Source organism: Vicugna pacos, chromosome 30, assembly GCF_048564905.1.
Source record: "Vicugna pacos chromosome 30, VicPac4, whole genome shotgun sequence".
Lineage (NCBI taxonomy): Eukaryota > Metazoa > Chordata > Mammalia > Artiodactyla > Camelidae > Vicugna > Vicugna pacos.
This window is the reverse complement of record NC_133016.1, coordinates 8,032,491-8,053,032: the sequence shown is the minus strand read 5'-3', so window position 1 is coordinate 8,053,032 and position 20,542 is coordinate 8,032,491. Positions and strand designations below refer to the sequence as shown.

The 20,542-nt window shown below is 40.1% G+C and overlaps 1 protein-coding gene across 13 annotated transcripts in view; it reads left to right on the top strand.

Annotated features, from left to right (window-relative positions):
* CDH7 (cadherin 7) overlaps window positions 1–20,542 on the top strand; it is a 286,378-nt gene that overhangs the window by 216,594 nt on the left and 49,242 nt on the right. For 10 of the 13 annotated variants that reach the window (XM_072952079.1, XM_072952078.1, XM_072952076.1 and 7 more), the window contains 3 exons: window positions 8,520–8,814; window positions 12,368–12,487; window positions 19,143–19,310. In XM_072952079.1, the coding sequence (XP_072808180.1) occupies window positions 8,520–8,814; window positions 12,368–12,487; window positions 19,143–19,310 (583 nt within the window). Of the gene's footprint in view, window positions 1–8,383; window positions 8,436–8,519; window positions 8,815–12,367; window positions 12,488–19,142; window positions 19,311–20,542 lie in introns of those variants that run through there. The other 3 variants (XM_072952088.1, XM_072952087.1, XM_072952086.1) reach the window with 3 other exon arrangements.

Below are 20,542 nucleotides of genomic sequence, written 5' to 3'. Positions count from 1 at the left end.
CTTTGTTTATCTTTCTGGTCCCAGACGGATGCCCAGAGCCCAAGGGCATCCCTACGTCTTGATAACGTGACCTGGTCGTATACAGAAAACGCAGTTTATGTTAATAATGCCTCGTCACTTTGCATCATCGAAACATCAAATGCTTCTAATATTCCGCAAGTTACTCTGTATTATAAATTAGTGGCACCTGAGTATTGCTTAGCCTGGCCCATCCCTAGGAGCGTATTTCATCATTCAGTCCAGTTTCTTCCTGGAAATTGCCTTCTGCCCTTTGTTACGCAGACTAGTCCTACTAATGACTAGCCTGCCTGGCTCAACTTAAATATTCTTTGTTTAAAAAGCACTTTCCTGAGCCCCTGAAGTTGGCTTGGTTACCCTGCCGTGTGACTTCTCGGCATTTAGTGGGTGCGTTTTTGTGATGATCAGAATTGCAGTGGTGTGTTCAGCCTGGTGCTCCGACAGCCTGCCCCGGCGTAGATGTCTCATGACCATGGGGACTGTTGGGTTCAGTGCCTTAGGCTCTTGCCCTGTGCTGTCTCGTCTCCATCCATGCACACCTGTACACCTGACCAGTAGAGAATACTCTGTACATTTCTGAATAGATGATAAACACGTGTTGAGTGTCTAGATGAAGACAGAAACAGACATGATGCAGACTTCATTTTACCAGGACAATCCAGTTTGGGCACCCCGATTACATCAGTTGTGTCCCTCTGGTCCAGGCAATTGCTGAAGTGGTGCTTTCAACCTGGTGCTTTTAATAACTGCCAGGGGGATTTTTTTTTTTTAATGTGAAACTTTACAGAGATGTCAGATCATTAATTAGACAAACACTACCCAGTGAAGAATATCTGAAACCAGGTTTACCAAATAGATATCACAAATCACAAGTACACGTGTGTCCTTGCTGTGGATCTGGAGTTAACCATGAGGCCTCCCGTCCAAGCTCTTATTAATAAGGGTAAGCGTTGCATGGCCTTGGCGCTGTCCTCCTCCTGCTGAGCTGCTCTTCCGTCTTCGCCCTCCTGGGCTGTGCTCGCCCTGACACTCTGTATTTCTCCACGTCTTTGTCTGCTGGTCCATCGGGTCACACTGGATACATACTCCCCTTGTGTTAGAATTGATAAGATAGTGTAGACTGTTCTCTTCTTGAATCATAACGCATGTTGACGTTTTCGCCCCAAAGGTAGACTCCAAAATTATATTTCCATTCTTTTAACTGCTCTTGTTTCTGTGTTTGAATGCACAAGGCGGTGCAGTGCAGAAGACTTCTGGAAATATTTTGCAAACGCATGGTGCTGTCAACCCTCTGCAACATACACGTGAACGCTTTCTCCAAAATGCCACGTACAGACCATCTTTGCCCTTCTTAAAGGTGGCCTCTTCAGAAGGCCCTGCCTCTGTGGTGGTGAGTGTCTTCCAGTGTCTCCTGACGATAGGTCAGGAGAAGTTTCAGGAGGATGACTGCCGAGAAGCATTCAAAAGAGCCTGCCCGTGGGGTTTGACCCACTGACCCAGTTCTTCTCGGCTGGTCTGTGGGGAAGTTTCACCACTGTCGTGTGCAAGCTTCTTGGTTTGTAAGAACTCAGGTCATAATGTTTTGACCTCCTAATAATTTTGTAACTACATTAAAAATGAATTCCTTAGATACAAAATTAACCCTTACCCTTTTTGGTGTTACTATTGGGCTGAAGAGACATTAAATTGCTTGGTAAATTGACAATCACATTTGTTAAGTGCTTCTTCTGAATTTCCATACTTACCTTGACTTGGACACGTGGCATCTGGTCTTAGGACTGCTCTTTGCCTCCTGGGACATGCAGCTTTTGCTCAACTTCTGCTCAGAAAGAAAAAAGCTTAAGCTTTCCGGGGGCTGGCCTTTTAACGGCTTCTGGTTGACAACTTGGAGTTCACAACTAAGTGTGCGAGACAGCAGACTGGAGCCCTGAAGGGGACAGCACGATGTTCTCCCAATTAAATTGGGTGACAAGGAGTTTTGATCAGTAAGCATTCGACTCAAGGCAGATCTGTAAGTTGTTTGAGAGTTTTGGATGAGACCTGGAGACAGCAACCAGAGAGAGGATGGGCTGACTGCGGCGGAGTTTTTCTTTTGGGAGTTACGTGTAGCCGTGTGGGATGGAAAGCACTTTTCTGAGCTGTTAGCACTCAGTCCCTGGTGAGAAAGATGTGGTTCTTAATGTGAAGCTTAGAGGAACATAGACTTAAATGTAGAACTTTTTTCAAACACAAGCAAGATCCCCACCTTCCCCCTGCCCCCAAGGAAGGCAGGTACTTCTGTTGAACATAAGACATTTTGCAAAATACTTCCAAATGCCTTGCTTTATTTTATCCTCACTTTAAGGTTCCAGGCTGAGTGGACACTTAGGATGCTCATCTGTAACCACCGGTAAACTGGGACTTAAGTGTGATCAAGGCAGCACGATTAGGAGCAGAGTGGAGATTCAGTAGCTGTCCCTCTGGTTCCCGTGTATTGAGCAGACTAAGGATGAACTGAGACCCCAGATTGAATGTTTCTTGCCACTAGATTAGTGTGGACTTTTCCTGCGAAGAAAAATAATCTGAGTAGTCCCTCCTTTCTTTTAATGTTTTTGTGGGTTAGAAAGAGAAAAAGAAATGAGATGATTTTCTTGGCAATTTTAACCTTACCTGAGCACTTCATAAACTGTATCCCTTTCCTTTATTTCTCTGTGTGTGGTAATTAGTACTTATATTTCTTAAAACATGCGTCTTTCTCAGAGATGCTTCACAAGAAGATTATATTCCATTACCCCGGACCACAATGATAACTATAAATTAGGAATCCTTCAACCAGAAACAAAAATGACTCATACACTTGTTTTCATTTGTAATATTTCTTCAACAGCTTGATAATTACATGGTAGCCAGTGGCATGTGGAAAATATCTATTAAAAAACATAATGAGGAAAGAAAACTTGCATGTAATGTGTGTATTCAAGCAGTTTTATTTCTGCCAATTATTGTTCAAATCTGCCCTCTCTGCTTATAATTTTAACCTTGTAAAAGTTTACTAAAAGTTCACTGTGTGAGTTCTAACCATCTGTAATATATTTTTAAACTTAAAAAATCAGGAATCTATAATAAGTAAACCAACAGTATAAAATTTACTCTAGCCTCATATTCAATATAAATCATTCTCAGATGGATTTGCATGCTGTTTCAAGGAACATACGCATATTTTTTTTGCTTAGCCATTGATATTCCATTTTTGTATACAAATGTAGTAGCAGTACAAACTTTTACTTATATAATAATGCATTCTGCATTTTTCTTATGCGAATGTTCATTATGGAACAATTGAATATAAACCTCTAATATTTTCCATCATCATACGTAGGTCAGTGAGGCTCACAGAGACTTTGTTTGGTTTTATTTTTTTAGCGCCAACACTTCTGTGATAAACATGATCTCTTTACTAATAGTTCCATCTTATGTCTCTGTTCTTTTTTTGTGACATGGAAGTTTAGTATGTTGCCAAAGGCAAAAACGTTAAAAAGTACAGTCCTGACATCATAGTAATTTACCTTTGTGAATCACATTCTACTGCATCATCTCAAGTAGTTGTCACAAATGTTCAGTTAAGTCCAAGGGTAGATATTTTTAATCTGTGTTCTAGAGAGGAGGGGACTAAGATGCCAAGACAAGATCATCGATAAGATCAGATAACAAGCCAAGTTTAAGATGTTCATGGAGGGAAGAAAAATTGATCAGTATTTTGAATTGATTTTTTTTTTACTTCAGTCTTTGCTAACTTGAAGAATATTCACCATCTTTGGGCTTTTTAAGACTTTTGTGGGTGCTAGATCAGGTGGTTTTTATCAGGTTGAATAATAGATGTAAGAAAATTGTCAGAACTGCAGTGCATGGATCTGGTTTTAGTTTTGCTTTTTACTGTCTTAAATTTTTTAAAAAAATGGTGGATGAAAAAATGGATCAAGGACACAAGATTCTGCCATCTGAGGGCGTCCAAGGGTTTTTAAAATACAAAACCCGCTTGAAGCCCTTCTGTGTGCATCAGAAGTGCTGTACAAGACCTAGGGAACCTGAGGAATAGAAAGCATGTCTGTCCTCCAGGGCTCTGTCTCTCAGGGAACACAAACCCGCCCATATGCCAGTGTTGCCACAGGCGCAGGAAGCCAGGTATCTGAACTCCATCTAGGCAGTTTAGAGAATTAGGAGAACAAACCAGAGATATAGGATGTTTTCTGTTTCATTCGTTTTCTTTTGGCTTAATGCTATTAAAACTTAAAAGGACAGAAATTGAAATAAAACAAGCACTACTGTTTTACAAAGTGGATTATGAATTTACTAAATTTAATACAACAAATTATTGGTGGAGAATGTGGAGGATGGTGATAAAAGGAACCTGGCTCTTAAGGAGTTTATAAATGAAAGAAGAGGTTGGATGGGAAAACAACTAAACCAGATTTGCAATATAAAGCAGAATTAAATGCGTCTGTCATAGAAATTCAAACAGCGCGGCATGGGGGTGGGGGGACTGGATCGTTAAGGCTGCAGTAGAGGTGACTTTGACGTTAAGCCAGTTGGGTGTCAGCTGGTGGGTAAGATGTTGGACGACTTGTCTTGAAAGGGGTAGAGATGCTTGCTTTCCTCAGACAGTGGTGACCAGTCCCATATTCCTGGACCACTGATGGCCCTCTGAGACGCGGCAGAGGGAGAGATCAGGGAACCTGCATATGGCCACATGGAGCCCCGTGCTTAGAACTTGGGGTGAAACCCATAGACCGTGGGAAGCAAAGAAATGTGTTTGATGAGCTGTGTGACACAATTCAGTGTATGTTTTAGGGAGATAATTTCTGACATGCAGGCTAACAGCTTAGATGATGTGAGTTATTAAAAGTGGAAAGAAACTAGGGAGTTTTGCATTAGCCCAGGTGAAAGATTTTAAGGTTCTGAATTAGGATTATTGTTCAGAGTGACTGGTAAGAATGGACTGATGTATTAGAGATAATGAGTGCGTGCCCCATCAAGCAGGGGACGAGGGAACCATGAGGGACGGTGAAACGTATTATATGCTTGGCGCATGTACAGTGTGCTTTGCATTCTGGCCTGTGTAGATTATGGCTGAGTCCCACCCGCAGGGTATTTCTTAGGTTGTCACCGCACACAGGGCTGGCATAGTGACACACTGGGTTCCCATCATGATTGGCTCTCCTTCCCTGCTGCTGCTTTCATCTTATCATGAACTAGACTCAGCTGAGGGGTCTGTGCGCCTTCCTGTTTGTGCCTGTTTGCCAAAAAAAAAAAGTTATTTAATGTAAATCTTTACTTTGGAGTCACAACAAATATTTTAAAAAGGGTTTAGGGACACAGGCGGTAAAAGTGAGCTTTGTCTGGTGATTAGTGAATCAAGATTCTGTTGATATTGTTTAGATGAATCACGAGGTCCTATTTCCAAGGATATTTGCAAATGAAATAGACATACCATCATGAGTTCTAGTCTGCCCCAGAGTACAAATATTTGTGTTTTTTTAATTGTGTTTTTCATTTATCGTTTATTTGTTCTCTTACCATAATGTGGGACAACTGCATTTTTTTTCCTGGCTAGAGGTTTCACAGTGGAGAGCAGTACTCTATCCCGTAAGAGTCAGTCATTTACAAAGATTGTGCATGCCTCTGTATGTGTGTGTGTGTGTGTGAGAGAGAGAGAGAGAGAGAAGGAGAGAGGGGGACGGAGGGAGAGGAGGAAGGAGCACATGAGTCAGCCACACAGACACCTATTAATTTCAGAACTCCATTCAGTAGTTCTGCACTTGCCCCGTTTTTCTCTACACAACATGCTTTTCCAGCACAGGATAGTAGTTTTTTCTAACAGCATGGATTTCACTCCACCTGTGAAAATAGAATAGTATGCATGATCTCACAGATTCAGCGTCTGAATGCATCTGGTAATTTTGGGTCCATCTTATCGTTTCAAAGTTGGTCCTCCACTTTCAACTGAAGACGCTCACACTGACCTTGCAAGGACTCTGAGGTTAGACTCAAAGTAATTTTCTGCTTGTGAATTTTGGCAGTGGTTACAAGCCTGGTGATGGTCCCAGCTGGGAGAAAAGTGTTGGTGATGGGGAGGATGGTAGATTTCAGGGCTCCAGAAATTGTGTGTGTGTGTGTATGTGTATTTGTGGTGGTGGTGGTGTAGGAGGAAGGTGGAAGAGAAGAATTCTGATCCTTGAATGACTGGAGAAGCAAGTGAGAGGGACTTTTTAAACCTTTCAGCTTTCATGCTGTCAGTGATGGAGAACAAATGACAATTCCACATCGTGTAAAACACATCAGAACTCAAGTTAAAAATCAGCCGGGGTTTAATGGGTGTTAGATATTGAAAGGAACACAACCCCCCACCTTTACCTGAATATCACAGGAACATTATGTCACCATGCCCTGAAAACAGCAGTCAGTGGATGAGAATGAGTTAAATGAATCCTAGAGGCTGGTCTTATAAGTGGGAGCCCCTAATGATATTCAGAGACAGCAAACCTTTGATTAAGGACGCAGCCTGAGTATTACTGATGCGTGTCTGTGAGGAGGGTGGGGGGAGTAGCTGTGAGAAGTGTGTGCGTCAGGGGGCGTACTTGAGGCCTTAGCTGCTTGAAAACGACTTATTATCGCCTGTCATCTGCATCTGTGTCAGGACTCAAGTTTTCGCTCTGTGTTGGTCAGTGCAGTAGAGTTTATTGCTAGTGTTTGGTGTTGAGAAAGGTCCCTCCTGGCGAGTCACAGAACCCCACCCCGGAGGGACTGAGCTGCTTTAGGATTTCAGGAGCCATCGGGCTGGGGGCGGGTCGCCTGTCCCCTCCCCTCCTTCCCTGCGTTCTCCCTTGTAGCCACTTTCGCTGCCCGCACTTCTCAGGACACCGCCCCTCACTCAGAGGCGGGACCCCGTTGCAGGGAGTGCAGAGTGGGCTTCCCGCGGGCCTAGTGTTTTTCCTACTCTTGGTGCACCCAGAGACGGTGTGTAGCCTTGCTCTGCCTCGGTTTCCTCCTCTGTTAAAGGGAAAGTAAGTCATTCAACGTGAGCATTGAATGGGTTGCTATGTAGAAAACATTAATAGCCACTGGCACGTTGGGAGCATTCTGCAATTTAAACTTCAGTGGTTCTTAGCTTGCCTCATCTTAAATTAGATGGAAATATGGAGGTGACAGTAACCCTAAGAAAGACTTAAGAAAATTAAATCATTCATTGTATTTCAAGAAGACAGTTTCTCCCTATGCTGGATAACCATGCTGCAGAGTGATCCACTAGATAATTCCACCCTGAACAAATCTGATAACTTGTGCCAGATGTTAATTTTTTGGTATGATTTGGTTCTGCCTGAAAACCACAGCAACTGAAGGCTCCCCCAGGCACCGGAGTGTCCTGGAGGGGAGCACCTGCACCGCGGTTACAGCTCCGTAACGCTGACGGCACAAAAGCGGCGTCCTCGGAAACTACCGGGGAAGGGTGGAAGTGGACCAGGCGCACACCCGCCTCGGATGCTTCCTGTATCTGCTACGTCCAGCACCTTGTCTTTTAAAGGATGAGAGCGTAGTTCTGCAGGGCAGTGAGAAGCCTTGCCATTTGGTAGATTGGGTCTTTGCGTCTGTATTAATTGCAGCCCAGAATCATGGCAGGTATAGGGGAGGAAAGAGCGTTGAAATAACCTGAGAAGTACAGCACTCAGTCTGTTGTGAAGTTCAGGAAAGTGTGTGATCATTCCGGAGCTTGCCCGGGTTCCCCTGTTCAACATCATGCTCTGACGTACGGCAGGGCCAGCTCCAGATAGGAAACGTCTCGGCTTTGGCGGCCGCGCTTAATCATGCAAATCTAATGCAGTTCTTGGTATTTCAAGAAAGGTTTTCCTTGAAGTCTTGGGCACATATTGATTTAAAATTCTGACTTCGGAAAGCAGTGTCATTTTTTTTCAGCTTCAATTTTTAAAATACAGAGCAGGTTTTGGAGACCAATTTAGTGACTGGACCTCCATCCATACTTAATATCATCAAAAGGAGTGAGGGTGGGAGGGAAGGGTACCCTTAACGGATGTGGTGATTTCTAAGCACATTAAATAATATATTAGATCTAAATTTATCAGTGTTCTATAGCAAGTCCCTTTGCTTGGAATAAGACCAAAGCGACCAATTATACATGTTTACTGAATGTCCTCTCTGTTCAGAGAAGATGGCTAAAACTGTCAAGGACAGACAAAACCAAAAATAACACTACAACAAGTTCCTAACTTTGGGAATGATAGAAAATCCCCTGGGAAATGAGACTGTTTCCAGGAAGGAATGAAATTGTCTTGCTCACACATTCTAATAGCCTTTTCTGCCGTGCGCAGGACACACCAGCTTATCTTCCCAAGAACAGTAGAAAAGTTCACATCCTGCTGCCTGATGTAAGAACTGTTTTTTTTTTAACGCGTCTCCGTATCACTGCCTCTCTTGTAAGTTAATCTCATCTCACGGGAATTTTTCACCAGCTTCACTCTGACGTCGATAAGGGAGATGGCTCCATCAAATACATCTTGTCAGGCGAAGGGGCGAGCTCCATCTTCATCATCGATGAGAACACGGGGGACATTCACGCTACCAAGAGGCTGGACCGCGAGGAGCAGGCCTACTACACGCTCCGAGCCCAGGCGCTGGACAGGCTCACCAACAAGCCCGTGGAGCCCGAGTCCGAGTTCGTCATCAAGATTCAGGATATCAATGACAATGAGCCCAGGTTCCTGGACGGCCCCTACACGGCCGGGGTCCCCGAAATGTCCCCTGTGGGTAAGTCAGGAGCCAGCTGATTTTGCACCGTCTGATCTTAGGAGGTTTGTATTTAAAATGAAGTCGTCATAGGCACCCCGGGGGCAAGAAAATGACACTAGTGTTTGTGACGGGAAAGTTGGAGATGTGTGAGCAGCCAGCACCCAAATTCTATTTTTTGACACATCATTTTATTTATATGGAAAATTAGGAAATTCTCACTTTCACACAGTTAGCTCAGTGTCCTCAAGAAATCACATAGGTCTTAACAACCCCTTTTCAGTTTAATATTTAAAATTAAAAACTGATTATAAAATTATGCCTAAGAGGTTAAAAAAGAAAATCCTTCCAAACACAGCTACGTGATGATCTTTTACTTTTCTTCTTGCTGATACGAGGATAATAAATCACTTGTTCTAAGCATCTCTCTGGGGCCGGGGTATCAGGCAGACCCCCAGTGGCCAGCCAGGCTAGCGCTGGGACCAGCTGGTCTGTTTGCCTTTAGAGTATACTTGAACCCATAAACGTCCATCCATGTGCCACCACTAATCTTTTTGTAATTTCTCTAGAAATTTAAATGCATGAAAATTTATATTGAATTTATAATAACGGTAAAGTGATACTCAGTGTGAGATATATAAAAGAATAATGAAAGGCTGTTTTACTCAAAGGCCTTTTGACATTGCCCCAATACTGGAAAAATGGGAAATAAATTACTTTTCATATATACTTTGTTTCAAATACTATTAAACTCTTTTAAATTCCATTTATTTAGGTACTTTTGGAATAGTTTTCAGCCAGCATGTGATTTAGGTATGATCTTACAAAATAATAGCACCCCAAAAAATTACGGGGCTGGGATAGAGATCAGGTGATTTATATATGTATTCCCCGTTTATATAGGATGGAAGGAGGAAGTTTATTTAAAGTAATAATTGAACTTGCATTTTAACACATGTCTCCACACAGGTATTTAAGTTGAAAATGGTACCTGGTGAGACTTGTTTTACTTCAAGTAAAGGTCATTGCATTCGTTCCAGCATTCAGTGCACACATCCGCTGTGCCGGGGAGTGGAATTGCAGAGATGAGTATTATGTGGGGACCGCAATTTAGTGACCCTAAATTTCTGTTCCTGACGGATGGGAGAGGGAGCATTATGTGGGGCACCAGGGCTCTGGCTGCTGAAGGAGTAAGGGCCGAAAATGAACCAGAGGAATCTAGACCCGAGTCAGGAGAAACTCTGGCCCACAGTGGCAGCACCTCCCTGTAATTAGCTTATCTGTAAACATTTCTGTGACCGAACGGGCTTGTTCGCAGTCTCTCAGTCCCGCCCACACCCTCAGAGTATTACCTGCGTCTGCTGTTGAATGACAGTAACAGACACAGCTACGATGCCAGCAGCAGCGAGAAGATTTGGGAGGTTTCAGAGAAAAGAGAAGTCACAGAGCCTTCCCCAAAGTAGTCATGTTTAGAAACACGAAGTTTTGAGGTGTGTTTAAGCAATTCGGTTCAACTCCATACCTCTCCCAGGCATTTGGGGCATTCTTCGTGGTCTCGCTAAGATTTCCCTTTCCTACGTAGAACATAGCCGTGTACGTTGGATTAATGTGAGCTTAGTGTTCTAGACGTTGAATAATGCACTCTCGCTGTGGTTCCAGTGGGACCACTCTGATATTAGACAGCAGGACTGTTAGGTATACATGTAAGTCATTTTAGATATTTGATGGATTCTAACAGGTTCAGAACTTTTTAGAAAAGGATTTTCAGATGTCTTCAGGATTTACTTGACACTAATTGAGATCACTTGATTACTATCAAAATTTGAACTAACAACAAGAAATGTCCATATAAAATGGCATATAGATTTATAGTGAGCCATAGTTTATCAAAATGTTTAACCAAATAATTATAGTAGCCACTATATGGTATGACATATACAGCATGAGTCTGCAGTGTTTATTATTCAGGCCTATTTTTTCATTGCATAGTAACTAATTGTAAGATGTTAACACAAACTCGTAAGCCCCTTGGAACACTTGTTGCCAGAAGAGCACAGAGAAGCGTGAGAGTGTGTGTGTGTACGTGTGTGTATGTGTAGTAGATTACTTAATGAACACTTCCAAAAAAATTATGTGACACACAATCAAATTCACTGAAGGATAGTTTTCATTATTTTGTTTGTTTCAAGCTGTCTTCTTTTCCAGTGAAGTAGAAAAATCAGTCCTTGAGCATCACAGAATGAACACTGCTATAAAGACAGTGCATTATAGAGGAACTAGAGAACATTAAAGTCACTGATTCTAACATTTTAAAATAATCAGGGTCTAACTCTTAAAAAGATATTTAAATATACATCATTCACCATTTGGTCCTACCAAACATCCACAGGACATCATCTCCTAAGTCTATGAAAGGAAAAAATAAAACTTCAGAATTTAAAAAATGGTACCATGTAGATACAACTTCATAATTTCCAGCCAGTTTGAAAGAAAATGGAATTGATAAGGGAAATCATAATGTGAAAAAGAACAGATTTATGATAAAATGGGCGTTAATGACTTATTTAAGGCATTTAGAAAAGGAGATCTATATAGTAATACATCTAAAAGAGATGTTAGATTAAAAATGCCATCTTTTCCAGAATTTATTAGAAACCAACTTGAACCTTAAAAGAATACATAAAGGGACTTGTCTCCTTCCTGTCAACTAGGACATAAATGACAAAAGAGCACATGCTTAAATATATAAATGAAGCAGATGTGAGTATCTGGTATTTTTAAGATCATATTCCAAATGGAAATAAAAAGAACAGACCACAGTAAATGCTTTCCATATGGAGTTTAGTAAATACGTAGTAAAATGAACAAGTGATATAGACACTCTTGTCATACGAAATATAGAAAAATAACCAATATTGCAATTTGTCAAGTTGCTGTGCTTTTTTTCCTTTGGGAAGGTTTGGTTTAAATGTTCATTTCATGCTTTTGTTTTTAACTCAGTTAGTGGAAACAAATGAAAAATAAAACTACGGAAAAGGTAGGGCAGCCACCGAGTATCCAGAGTATCCAACGAAATGTATCGATTGAATGTTTATTCAGTTTCTGACGAAGTTTCCATTTCTGTCTGGCTTTACTTTGCTACAGCAGTGAGGTCTCCTCCATGATTTGAGTGTCAGGATGCTAGCATATGTCATGCTGCCTTCTAGACAGGGATTCAAACTTACAGAGATCGCTCTGGGTAAAAACTTACTACTTGACCTTGATGGATGAGATGCTTAAAATTTGAGTCCCATCCAAATCTGAGTATATATTCCTGTCTAGCTGACATCATCAGTCTTATATTTTGCCAATATATTTTCATATCCCTTCAATATTTGAGGGATTAATGATCATTTGTCATTTTGGGGGGTTTGTCTTATGCAAAAAAAAAAATCAGTTTTTCACATCTCTTGGAACAAGGAACATAAAAACGTTCAAAACAAGTCTCATGTAGAATTTTCAGTGTTTTGTGAGTTCTTAATGCTTTGTGGCATTTGGGAGTTTTTAATTCAGTGGTTTTTGGACTGGCATGTAGGGACCTCAGTGGTACAAGTGACAGCAACGGATGCTGATGACCCCACGTATGGCAACAGCGCGCGAGTGGTCTACAGCATTCTGCAGGGACAGCCGTACTTCTCAGTGGAACCGAAGACAGGTAAAGACTGAAATGCGCCACTCCTTGTAAAGCCATCCCCTCTGTCCTGGCACAGGATTAGCACTAGTTACTTTCATTCAATGCCATTGGCACTGATAACAGACAGTATTTTTATTCTGCTTCTCCCAGTGTGTGTGCTGTGGTAATAAATAGCGTGTTATTTATAGAGGCATTAGCACCTTTTAAGAATTTTTTATTACATTTACCGGTGTTCCTACCAAAACTAAACTATTACACATTGAGAAGTGTTTCAGCTGCTCTCTCTTGTCTGTGTAAGAAAATGTTGATTGTTCGCTTCTAAAGTTTGTTTTGTTTTCTTGAATTAACTTGCATGGGAATGATATAGCGTCAGATTTAAATCTTAGGCAAAAATCTCCCTGCCATGCAGTAGAATTTATAGTAGGTTCAGCTTATCTTTCTAGGGGCTGCTTTTCTCAGGGAAATTCATTTCAGCGTAACAATTAGGATGATGATCTGCTAAATCAAAAATGAAATTAAATGACTTTTTTAATTTTAGGAGGGAAAAAAAATGTATGAGTTGCAAGTCTGCCTGGATAGAATATGTGGTTGGCTAGATGTTCTGTTTTGTTCTGATGATGAAATAGTTTACATAAAGTAGGGCTATAATTTGGAGCCCTGTTTTCTTGGTTATAAAATAATATTTTATCTCATCTGTGTGTAGCGAAGCATAGGCGGGTGTGAGCCACTGATTTTCTCCATCACTGTGAAAAGCCCACATTTCTCAATTTTTTAATAATTTTGCCTTTATTATGGAGACTAATTCCTCCTCAAACAGCCAAGTTTATGGTGTTGAATACTTGATAGTACTTATGATCCTCTATGAATATTTGAACACTGCTTACCCTGTTTTTCATATTATAAAAAGTGGCGATATTAATTCATTCTCAAATCACTGGGGGGAGTGGATAAATATTTTAAATGTCTTTTGAGAATGACAGTTGTCATGTGCAAAAACAGGGAAGTAAATTCCATCGTAGTTCATCGCTGCTTAGGATTTTCAGAGAGACTGCCTTGCATATTTTATACCAATGTTGAAGTAAAGTTTGGAAGCTGCCTAGAAAGTCTAACAGGAAGAAATGGTTCTGATTAAGCAAGTATTGAAGGAGAAGTAAATGAAAGTGTCTGATTTATGATACGAATCCCATGAATGTAGAAGTTGTGCTCGTGGCTGATTTGATAGATCTGAGAACCTAAATTCTGACACCCACTCCTTCCCTTATATACTTACTCTTGGCACCTAGAAAGACATTGACAAGCTTCTGACAGTTTGCTCACAAATTATACACCTTCTGCGTTATATAACCTGTCCAAAAATAGCACGTGCTAATCCCAGAGGTTAAATATTTTGCTGCTACTAATGACTGGCTTGTGGTTTTCGCTTGCTGCAAGGTAACAGATTTTTCACAAGCCCTGTGTAGGTTAAAGACCTCACCTGTTGAACAGCTGGACAATAATCTGTATCATGGGACCACATGATTAGTACTTCAAACTTAATTTTAATTCCCAGTCTGAAGGATCATGTATTACAGGAGATCAAGTTGAGTTTAATTTTATTTGGGCTAGAGTTTTGAACGCTGTAATCGTGGTAATCATTGGGACGTTCTTTCTATAGTCATCAGTGCAGAAATGCTCTAGGGATTTTTGTCCTCTCTGCTCTCATAATATGGAGAATGCATTTTTTTTTCCAAAAGGAAAAAAATAAGGAATTATGGGGAAAAAAGGGAATTGTATTTTTCTGACAATGAACGGAAAATTTTCAGTTCTTAATGGTGTGAAGGACTGGGAAGACAGTTTGAGGTAGACTTCCTTAGTTGATGTATGATCCTTACCTGTGTGAGAAATAACATTATTTTCCCAACCCCTAAATCTAAGGAGTTTTGAGAAGAATGTAAAACTTTGACAGGAAAAATGCTGAAAATAATGTAAATCAAGGTTATATAAACGTAGGCCCAGGAAATCTGACAGTTTAACATCTAACTTTTTTAAAGGGGGATACTGTTAGTAACATTAATAATAATGATTACTATTTATGAATCACATAGCATTAACTTAGCATGGCTAAAATCTCTGCACACGTTTTCCATCTGTAGCTCTACTTACAGGCCAGATGCCAGAGGGTAAGTGTATTTTCTACCTTAATTTCTCCATCCACAAAACAGGAATGTGAGTAGTAAAAAACAATGTTGACGATTCAGCAGGCAAAGAGAATGGCACAGGGAACAAGCTAGTGTAGCATTAAAAGGACTGCAGAGATGCCCACCACCTTCACCAAATCTACTGGGAGACTGAAGATGCTTCTAACGTGTTTGTCTAGTCTGTAACCCGCAAGCAAATAGATCCTGTTTTTCTATCTCTTTCATACACGGCAGGATTGGCTGTATCATTTGCTGCTGGAAATGAAAATGCAAACTTCTTGTAAGATTAGTAGAGTTTCAAATGTCATCAGCAGAGCAGAAGCCAAACATGGGGCCAGCGTGACTGCACAGATCCCTCGGCCTTGAAGTTGGCCTTGGAAAATGGATGGAGGGTTAAATATCACTTGTCATTTAGGGGTTCTTTCCTAACACAGAGGTGAGACGCCATGGCGCCTCCAGTATGTGTTCCATGAATACTTGCCACATCCCAGCTTTATGTCAGTCGTGCAGTCACAACACAGCCCTCCTCCCAGATGGGCCCTTCAGACGTGTTCTGTTCTGTGGCGTGGCTCACGGGGTGGAGGGCCCTCACTCCTGTCCGGGCTTCCTGAGGACGTCCCCTCACAGGTTACAAGAGTCCCTTCCTCAGGGACTCTTCGTATGTCCCCTCCAGGGCCTCTGGAATCCTTTGATGTTCCAGAAGCTTCCATCTTTACTATTTCTGGCTCTTCTCCATCTTTTCACGGTTCTGTTATATGCCTCATTTTCAGATAGATAAACCGAATAGTACCAGGCTTAGATGGAAAGTTTAGGAAGAAATACAGACTTACTAGGAAGAGACAGACCGTCTACATCTGAGGCAGACTGAACCCACGGCGACAACGGCCCCGCCCAGGGCAGTCGCCTGGACTCCGGAGTCTCATCCCCAGCTTGACTGCGCAGACCGCGGCCCCCGCTGATTGTTTGGTTCCCTTAGCTGGGGTAGACTTCAGAAAGGCTTCTCATCTGTGATGGGTCGTACACCTACAAATTCGTCAGAGGCTTTAATGCTAACAGAATATGCTTTAAGAAAAAAATCGATAGCTGGTAGGACATTAGAAAACATCTGAGGAATTTTGTCCCAAACTAAAGCCCAGACCGTTGTTGAATAATAGCAGTGATAAATTTGTGTTTCGTGTGCTTTTTGTGAACATGGATTATTAATAAATGAAAAGTTCTGGGTTACTGGGTCACATGAAACATCTGTAGAAAAATGATTATTCGAAAAATCTAAAAATCTGAGCCAGTCTCTTTTCTAAAGAGCTACGGGAGATGGTCTTTTTTTTTTTTTTTTGATTTTAAAATTTTGTTTACTTTTTAAATTTCGTTGAGGGGGAAGTAATTAAGTTTATTTATTTATTTTTTAATGGAGGTACTAGAGGATTGAACCCGGGACCTCGTGCGTGCTAGGCGTGCACTCCACCACTGAGCTATATGTACTTCCTCCCTACAGGAGATACTCTTGTCATAAGTGGCTTAAAATGATTGATTATTAAAAGTAAATATTATCTTCCATGAAAACCTCCCAGAACTGTGGCGATGTAACTAGACAAGACGAGCCTTTATCACGTCAAAGATGCAGTGTTAACAGTTTGCTGCTGTGTGTACGTGTCTGCGTAACATGCAGCAAAATGCAAATCGAATCCCATAGATGAGAATTTTTCCAAACATAGATGGCCTGTACTTCAGAGTGAAAAGCTAGCGAAAGCCGAAAAGCTAGCGAAAGCCGTAGGGCTAGGAGTCTGTTCTTCTTTTGATTGCTATTGTTTAAATTCAGTTCTCTTCCAACTGTTTCATTCTTGTAAAAAATATGTTTAATAATTGAGGTATTTGGAAATTACCTTTGCCGCCTGCTTTTTTTTTTGTGCAAACTTTGTGATGACTTTTGCTTTGGAAGAGGGCTATTTATAGGATCACTTGTAAAGAGACAATTAGAGGTGTGAAAAATCAGTAGCTTTGACCACCAGACTTCTCTCCTGGTAATTCTATGTTTTCTTTCAAATAACACCACTAAGCAAAACCAGGAGAAGATGAGGTGGCAGTATTTCCTCTGCTGATTAGTTGAAGGGTTATGGACCACGGGCCTCTCTCCATCACAGTAAATGTGCAGGGGTGCAGACTCACTGACACATATTGATATTGGAAGGAAAATGAGAGGTGAATAGAAATTAAAAATTAAAACTGAATGAGAGGGAAATTTTTCTAAAATTTCATTAATATTTTATCATCTATGTGAAAGCACACTATTAGTCAAATATGCAAGACTGACAGTGCTCAATTTATAAAAAAATTATTACAAAAAGTAAAGGATGATTAACATCAAAGGAAGGAGGAAGTGATGGAGAGAGAGAGAGATGTAAGTCCCAGAACTCTTAGACAATGATCGTTATGCTTGGTAACAGTGAGTCTTACTGAGGTCAGTGCTCGTTGTCTTGTATATTAATAGAGTTAAGAGAAGTATTGAAAACCAGACATGAAGTATTCATAGTCATTATGGCTCTAAGAAGAAAACATCTCAGGCAGTGATCAACTGAACTGAATCGTATATGACTGTTTCTTCTGATTTTCATTGTGATATTTCAGCAATTGACTGTAAGCAGTGTGTAGACAAGCAAAAGAGTTCAATGAAGGAGTTACTTAAGGAGACCCTGTGTTGCTGTGATTGTAGCAACAAGTGTCCAGCCCAGTTCATGTATTAGAAAAGTGATTGTTAAAACAACAAGAACAAAACCTACCCTCAAAGAAGTATAATTAAATGCCTAAAATATTGATGTGTTGTTGTGGGGGTTGTGTGTGTGTGTGTGTACGTGTGTGTGTGTGTGTACTTGATAGCTAGTGCTCAGAACGAAACAAAAATATGATTGCTTAAGATAGTTGTGTTATTTAACTTGGAATCTTGGGAACCAGTAACACATTGTTTAAATTATTCTTAAACTATTGAGAGCTTTTCTCATCTCTTACCTACTCCAAGAATAGTTATCAAACTGGAATATTGAGAAGAATAGGGCAGGCCTAGTATAGTGCAGCCTTGGCTTGTCACTTACTAGGGCTGAAATATAACACACACAGACCATTATTACACGTGTCTGTTGAAGAATCAGCATTTGAACAATTTAAACTGGCAGCTTTTAAAAACGTTTCATAAATTTGGAGAATATAAAAATATTTTCCTGCTGAACATGAGGAAAAAAGAATGTTTAGCCCAATTTGTTTATAACTATTTTCTTCCCAAAGAACTGTTGATAAACAACCCGCTTTTGCCCTTGAGAAGCCCTTGATACCAGAGTTTCTGTTCCTCAAATCTGGGAGTCACTGGGGACTTAAATTCTGACTTAAATTCTGAAAGTTAGAATCTGCTTAATATAATAGAACAGACATTTCAAACTAAGTCAATAAACAGAAGGGTTCCAGGCGGGCAGGAAAGACATTGTCGTCATTGGCAATGATGAAAGTACAAGAAATGATTAAGTAGGATTCTGGGCTCCTTGGAGAATCTAATTAGTGAAGATGGACCCATATTGCTCGTTTCAACATCTATATAGAGCAATATTGAACACATTTTCATTTGATATTATCTCTATGTGTATACACTAAATTTATTATAATAAGTATATACATCATTTTATAGATTTACATATAACATAAACTAAATTCTATCCCATAGATTCTGTTGCCTAATATACTTACATAATAAGTGGGTATTAACATAAACAACTAATTTACTGCAGTAATGATCATTCAGTCAAGTTTTCCCATCAAGCAACATGAAATTACTGATATCAATTTCTCATACCTCTGAAGTCTTAAGGGCTAGCCGTACTAAATGCAAGTGATTAGAAATGAACAACAAAACATGTCAATGTTTTTAGCGTCTTGATTTTCATTAACACAGTGATGCTCATCCTTACTGCTTTTTCTCAGACCTTTAGATGCAGCATAAGATCATCCAGCAGCACAGTCTGGAAAGCTGTTTTGCTTATAAATAACTGTCATTCTTTTCTTTATAAAGTATTTAGTTATTTTGCTAGAAGAGAGCTGGTAGGGACCAGAGCTGAAAGGTTTATGATGAATTTCACGTCACTGGGAATTAAGTTGTTGAAGAGGGTGAAAGAGAAAAAGAGAAGTCCGTTGTCATACACTCGTGTAGGCGACCGCCCATTCTTCTAGTTGAGTACATTTTATTTTAAGTTGGTGTTTCCTGAACCACATTTCCATAAAACCTAAAGATAATTCTCTCTCTCCACTCTGCTCTTCCAAATTATGGCATTTTCCATGTTTTGTAATACTGTATATGATTATTGTATCCCTTGGTCTTTAATATGGATTGAAATTGTTAAAAGTGAACAACAAAACAGCAAAAGGCAGCAACTCCAGAGCTGTTTTCTGCCTGTATCAGTGTTCTTCACTAGTATAAATGCAGTGATTCATGATGCATTTTACTGGGATTTGAAATTTTACAGGAGTCATCAAGACCGCCCTTCCAAACATGGATAGAGAGGCTAAAGACCAGTATTTGCTTGTTATCCAGGCAAAGGATATGGTTGGTCAAAACGGAGGACTCTCTGGAACCACGTCAGTCACCGTGACCCTAACTGATGTGAATGATAACCCGCCTCGCTTTCCTCGAAGTAAGCCGACCTGTTGCATGTCACAGGCACTCGCTCTCCTTTCTAGCTTATAAGAATGTCTTTAGAAAGGAGTTTTTCCGAACAAATAATTATCCTAACTGCATTCTCCCACAGTTTTATCAGGGACGGGATTTTTAATTCAGTAATACGGAATAACTGAAGGGCACTGAAAACAAACAGAAATAATTGTATCTTTGTGTTCTTTCTATCTTAAGTAAAATTTTTCTGTTGTTCACATTTTGAATACTAGACAACTGTTAAGTTCGTTTATGCATTAACCTTTTTATTTGAAGACATGCTGTTTTGTACATTCTGTAAGTTAGGAGGTTGTTGCCAATTAGTAACATTCAGATACACTGCATGAATTCTACACACTAAAAATACTGCTTTATTTTTAAAGATAAAAATAAGAGTACTGAACTTTTTCATTCCACACTTTTCTTTTAACCAGTTCATGTACGTTGAACATGCCTTTTGCTTTCTGCTGCATCTTTTTCATGCAAACACTGTGTTTCAAAAGAAGTCACTCCAAGGAACCAGAAAACCACATGCCCTCAATTTAGTTCCTTTGACCAAAGTGACTTATTTTAACCAAGTAAAAAAATAATAATTTCCTTAGATAGAATTGTCCTGATTATGAAAAAGCATTTCATCTCCCTCTCTTTTAGTTGCCTTTTTCCCCCTTTTTGTTTTGTAAATGTATGCAGTGTTTCTTCAGAACAGTCAAGAAAATAAGAAAATTGTACTGACTACAATGTCTTTAAATGCTTGCTCGAGAAAAATAGTGAACTGAGCAAATGAAAAGAAGTTAGAAGTTAATGATGTCAAACAAAGACACTTTTTCCTGCAAATATGAATGTTACCATGTTTTCCTTCAAATTAGTAATAGTTTTACATATTTTAATGTTTATATTATTGCACAATAGAGATTTTGATACTTCCTGGCAAAATAAAGAAAATTACCCTAAGTTTCGCATTCCAAAAAATGAACCTGTCCTTAATTGTGTTCTTGATGGCTCACAGTGGGGGAGGAGAGGAGGACTGAACAATAAACAAAAGAGAACAATTAATGTGATTATATTTGACTCATAATAGGCCTTTCTCTTCTTTAGCTAGAGTGATAAGAATTGACACTAAGAAATTCTGTGGTTTCAGTTGTCATGATTTAATAAGATAGAGCACAGGTTTTCTAGCTTATTAGATACTCTCCTCCTTATTAAGGTGCAGGAAGC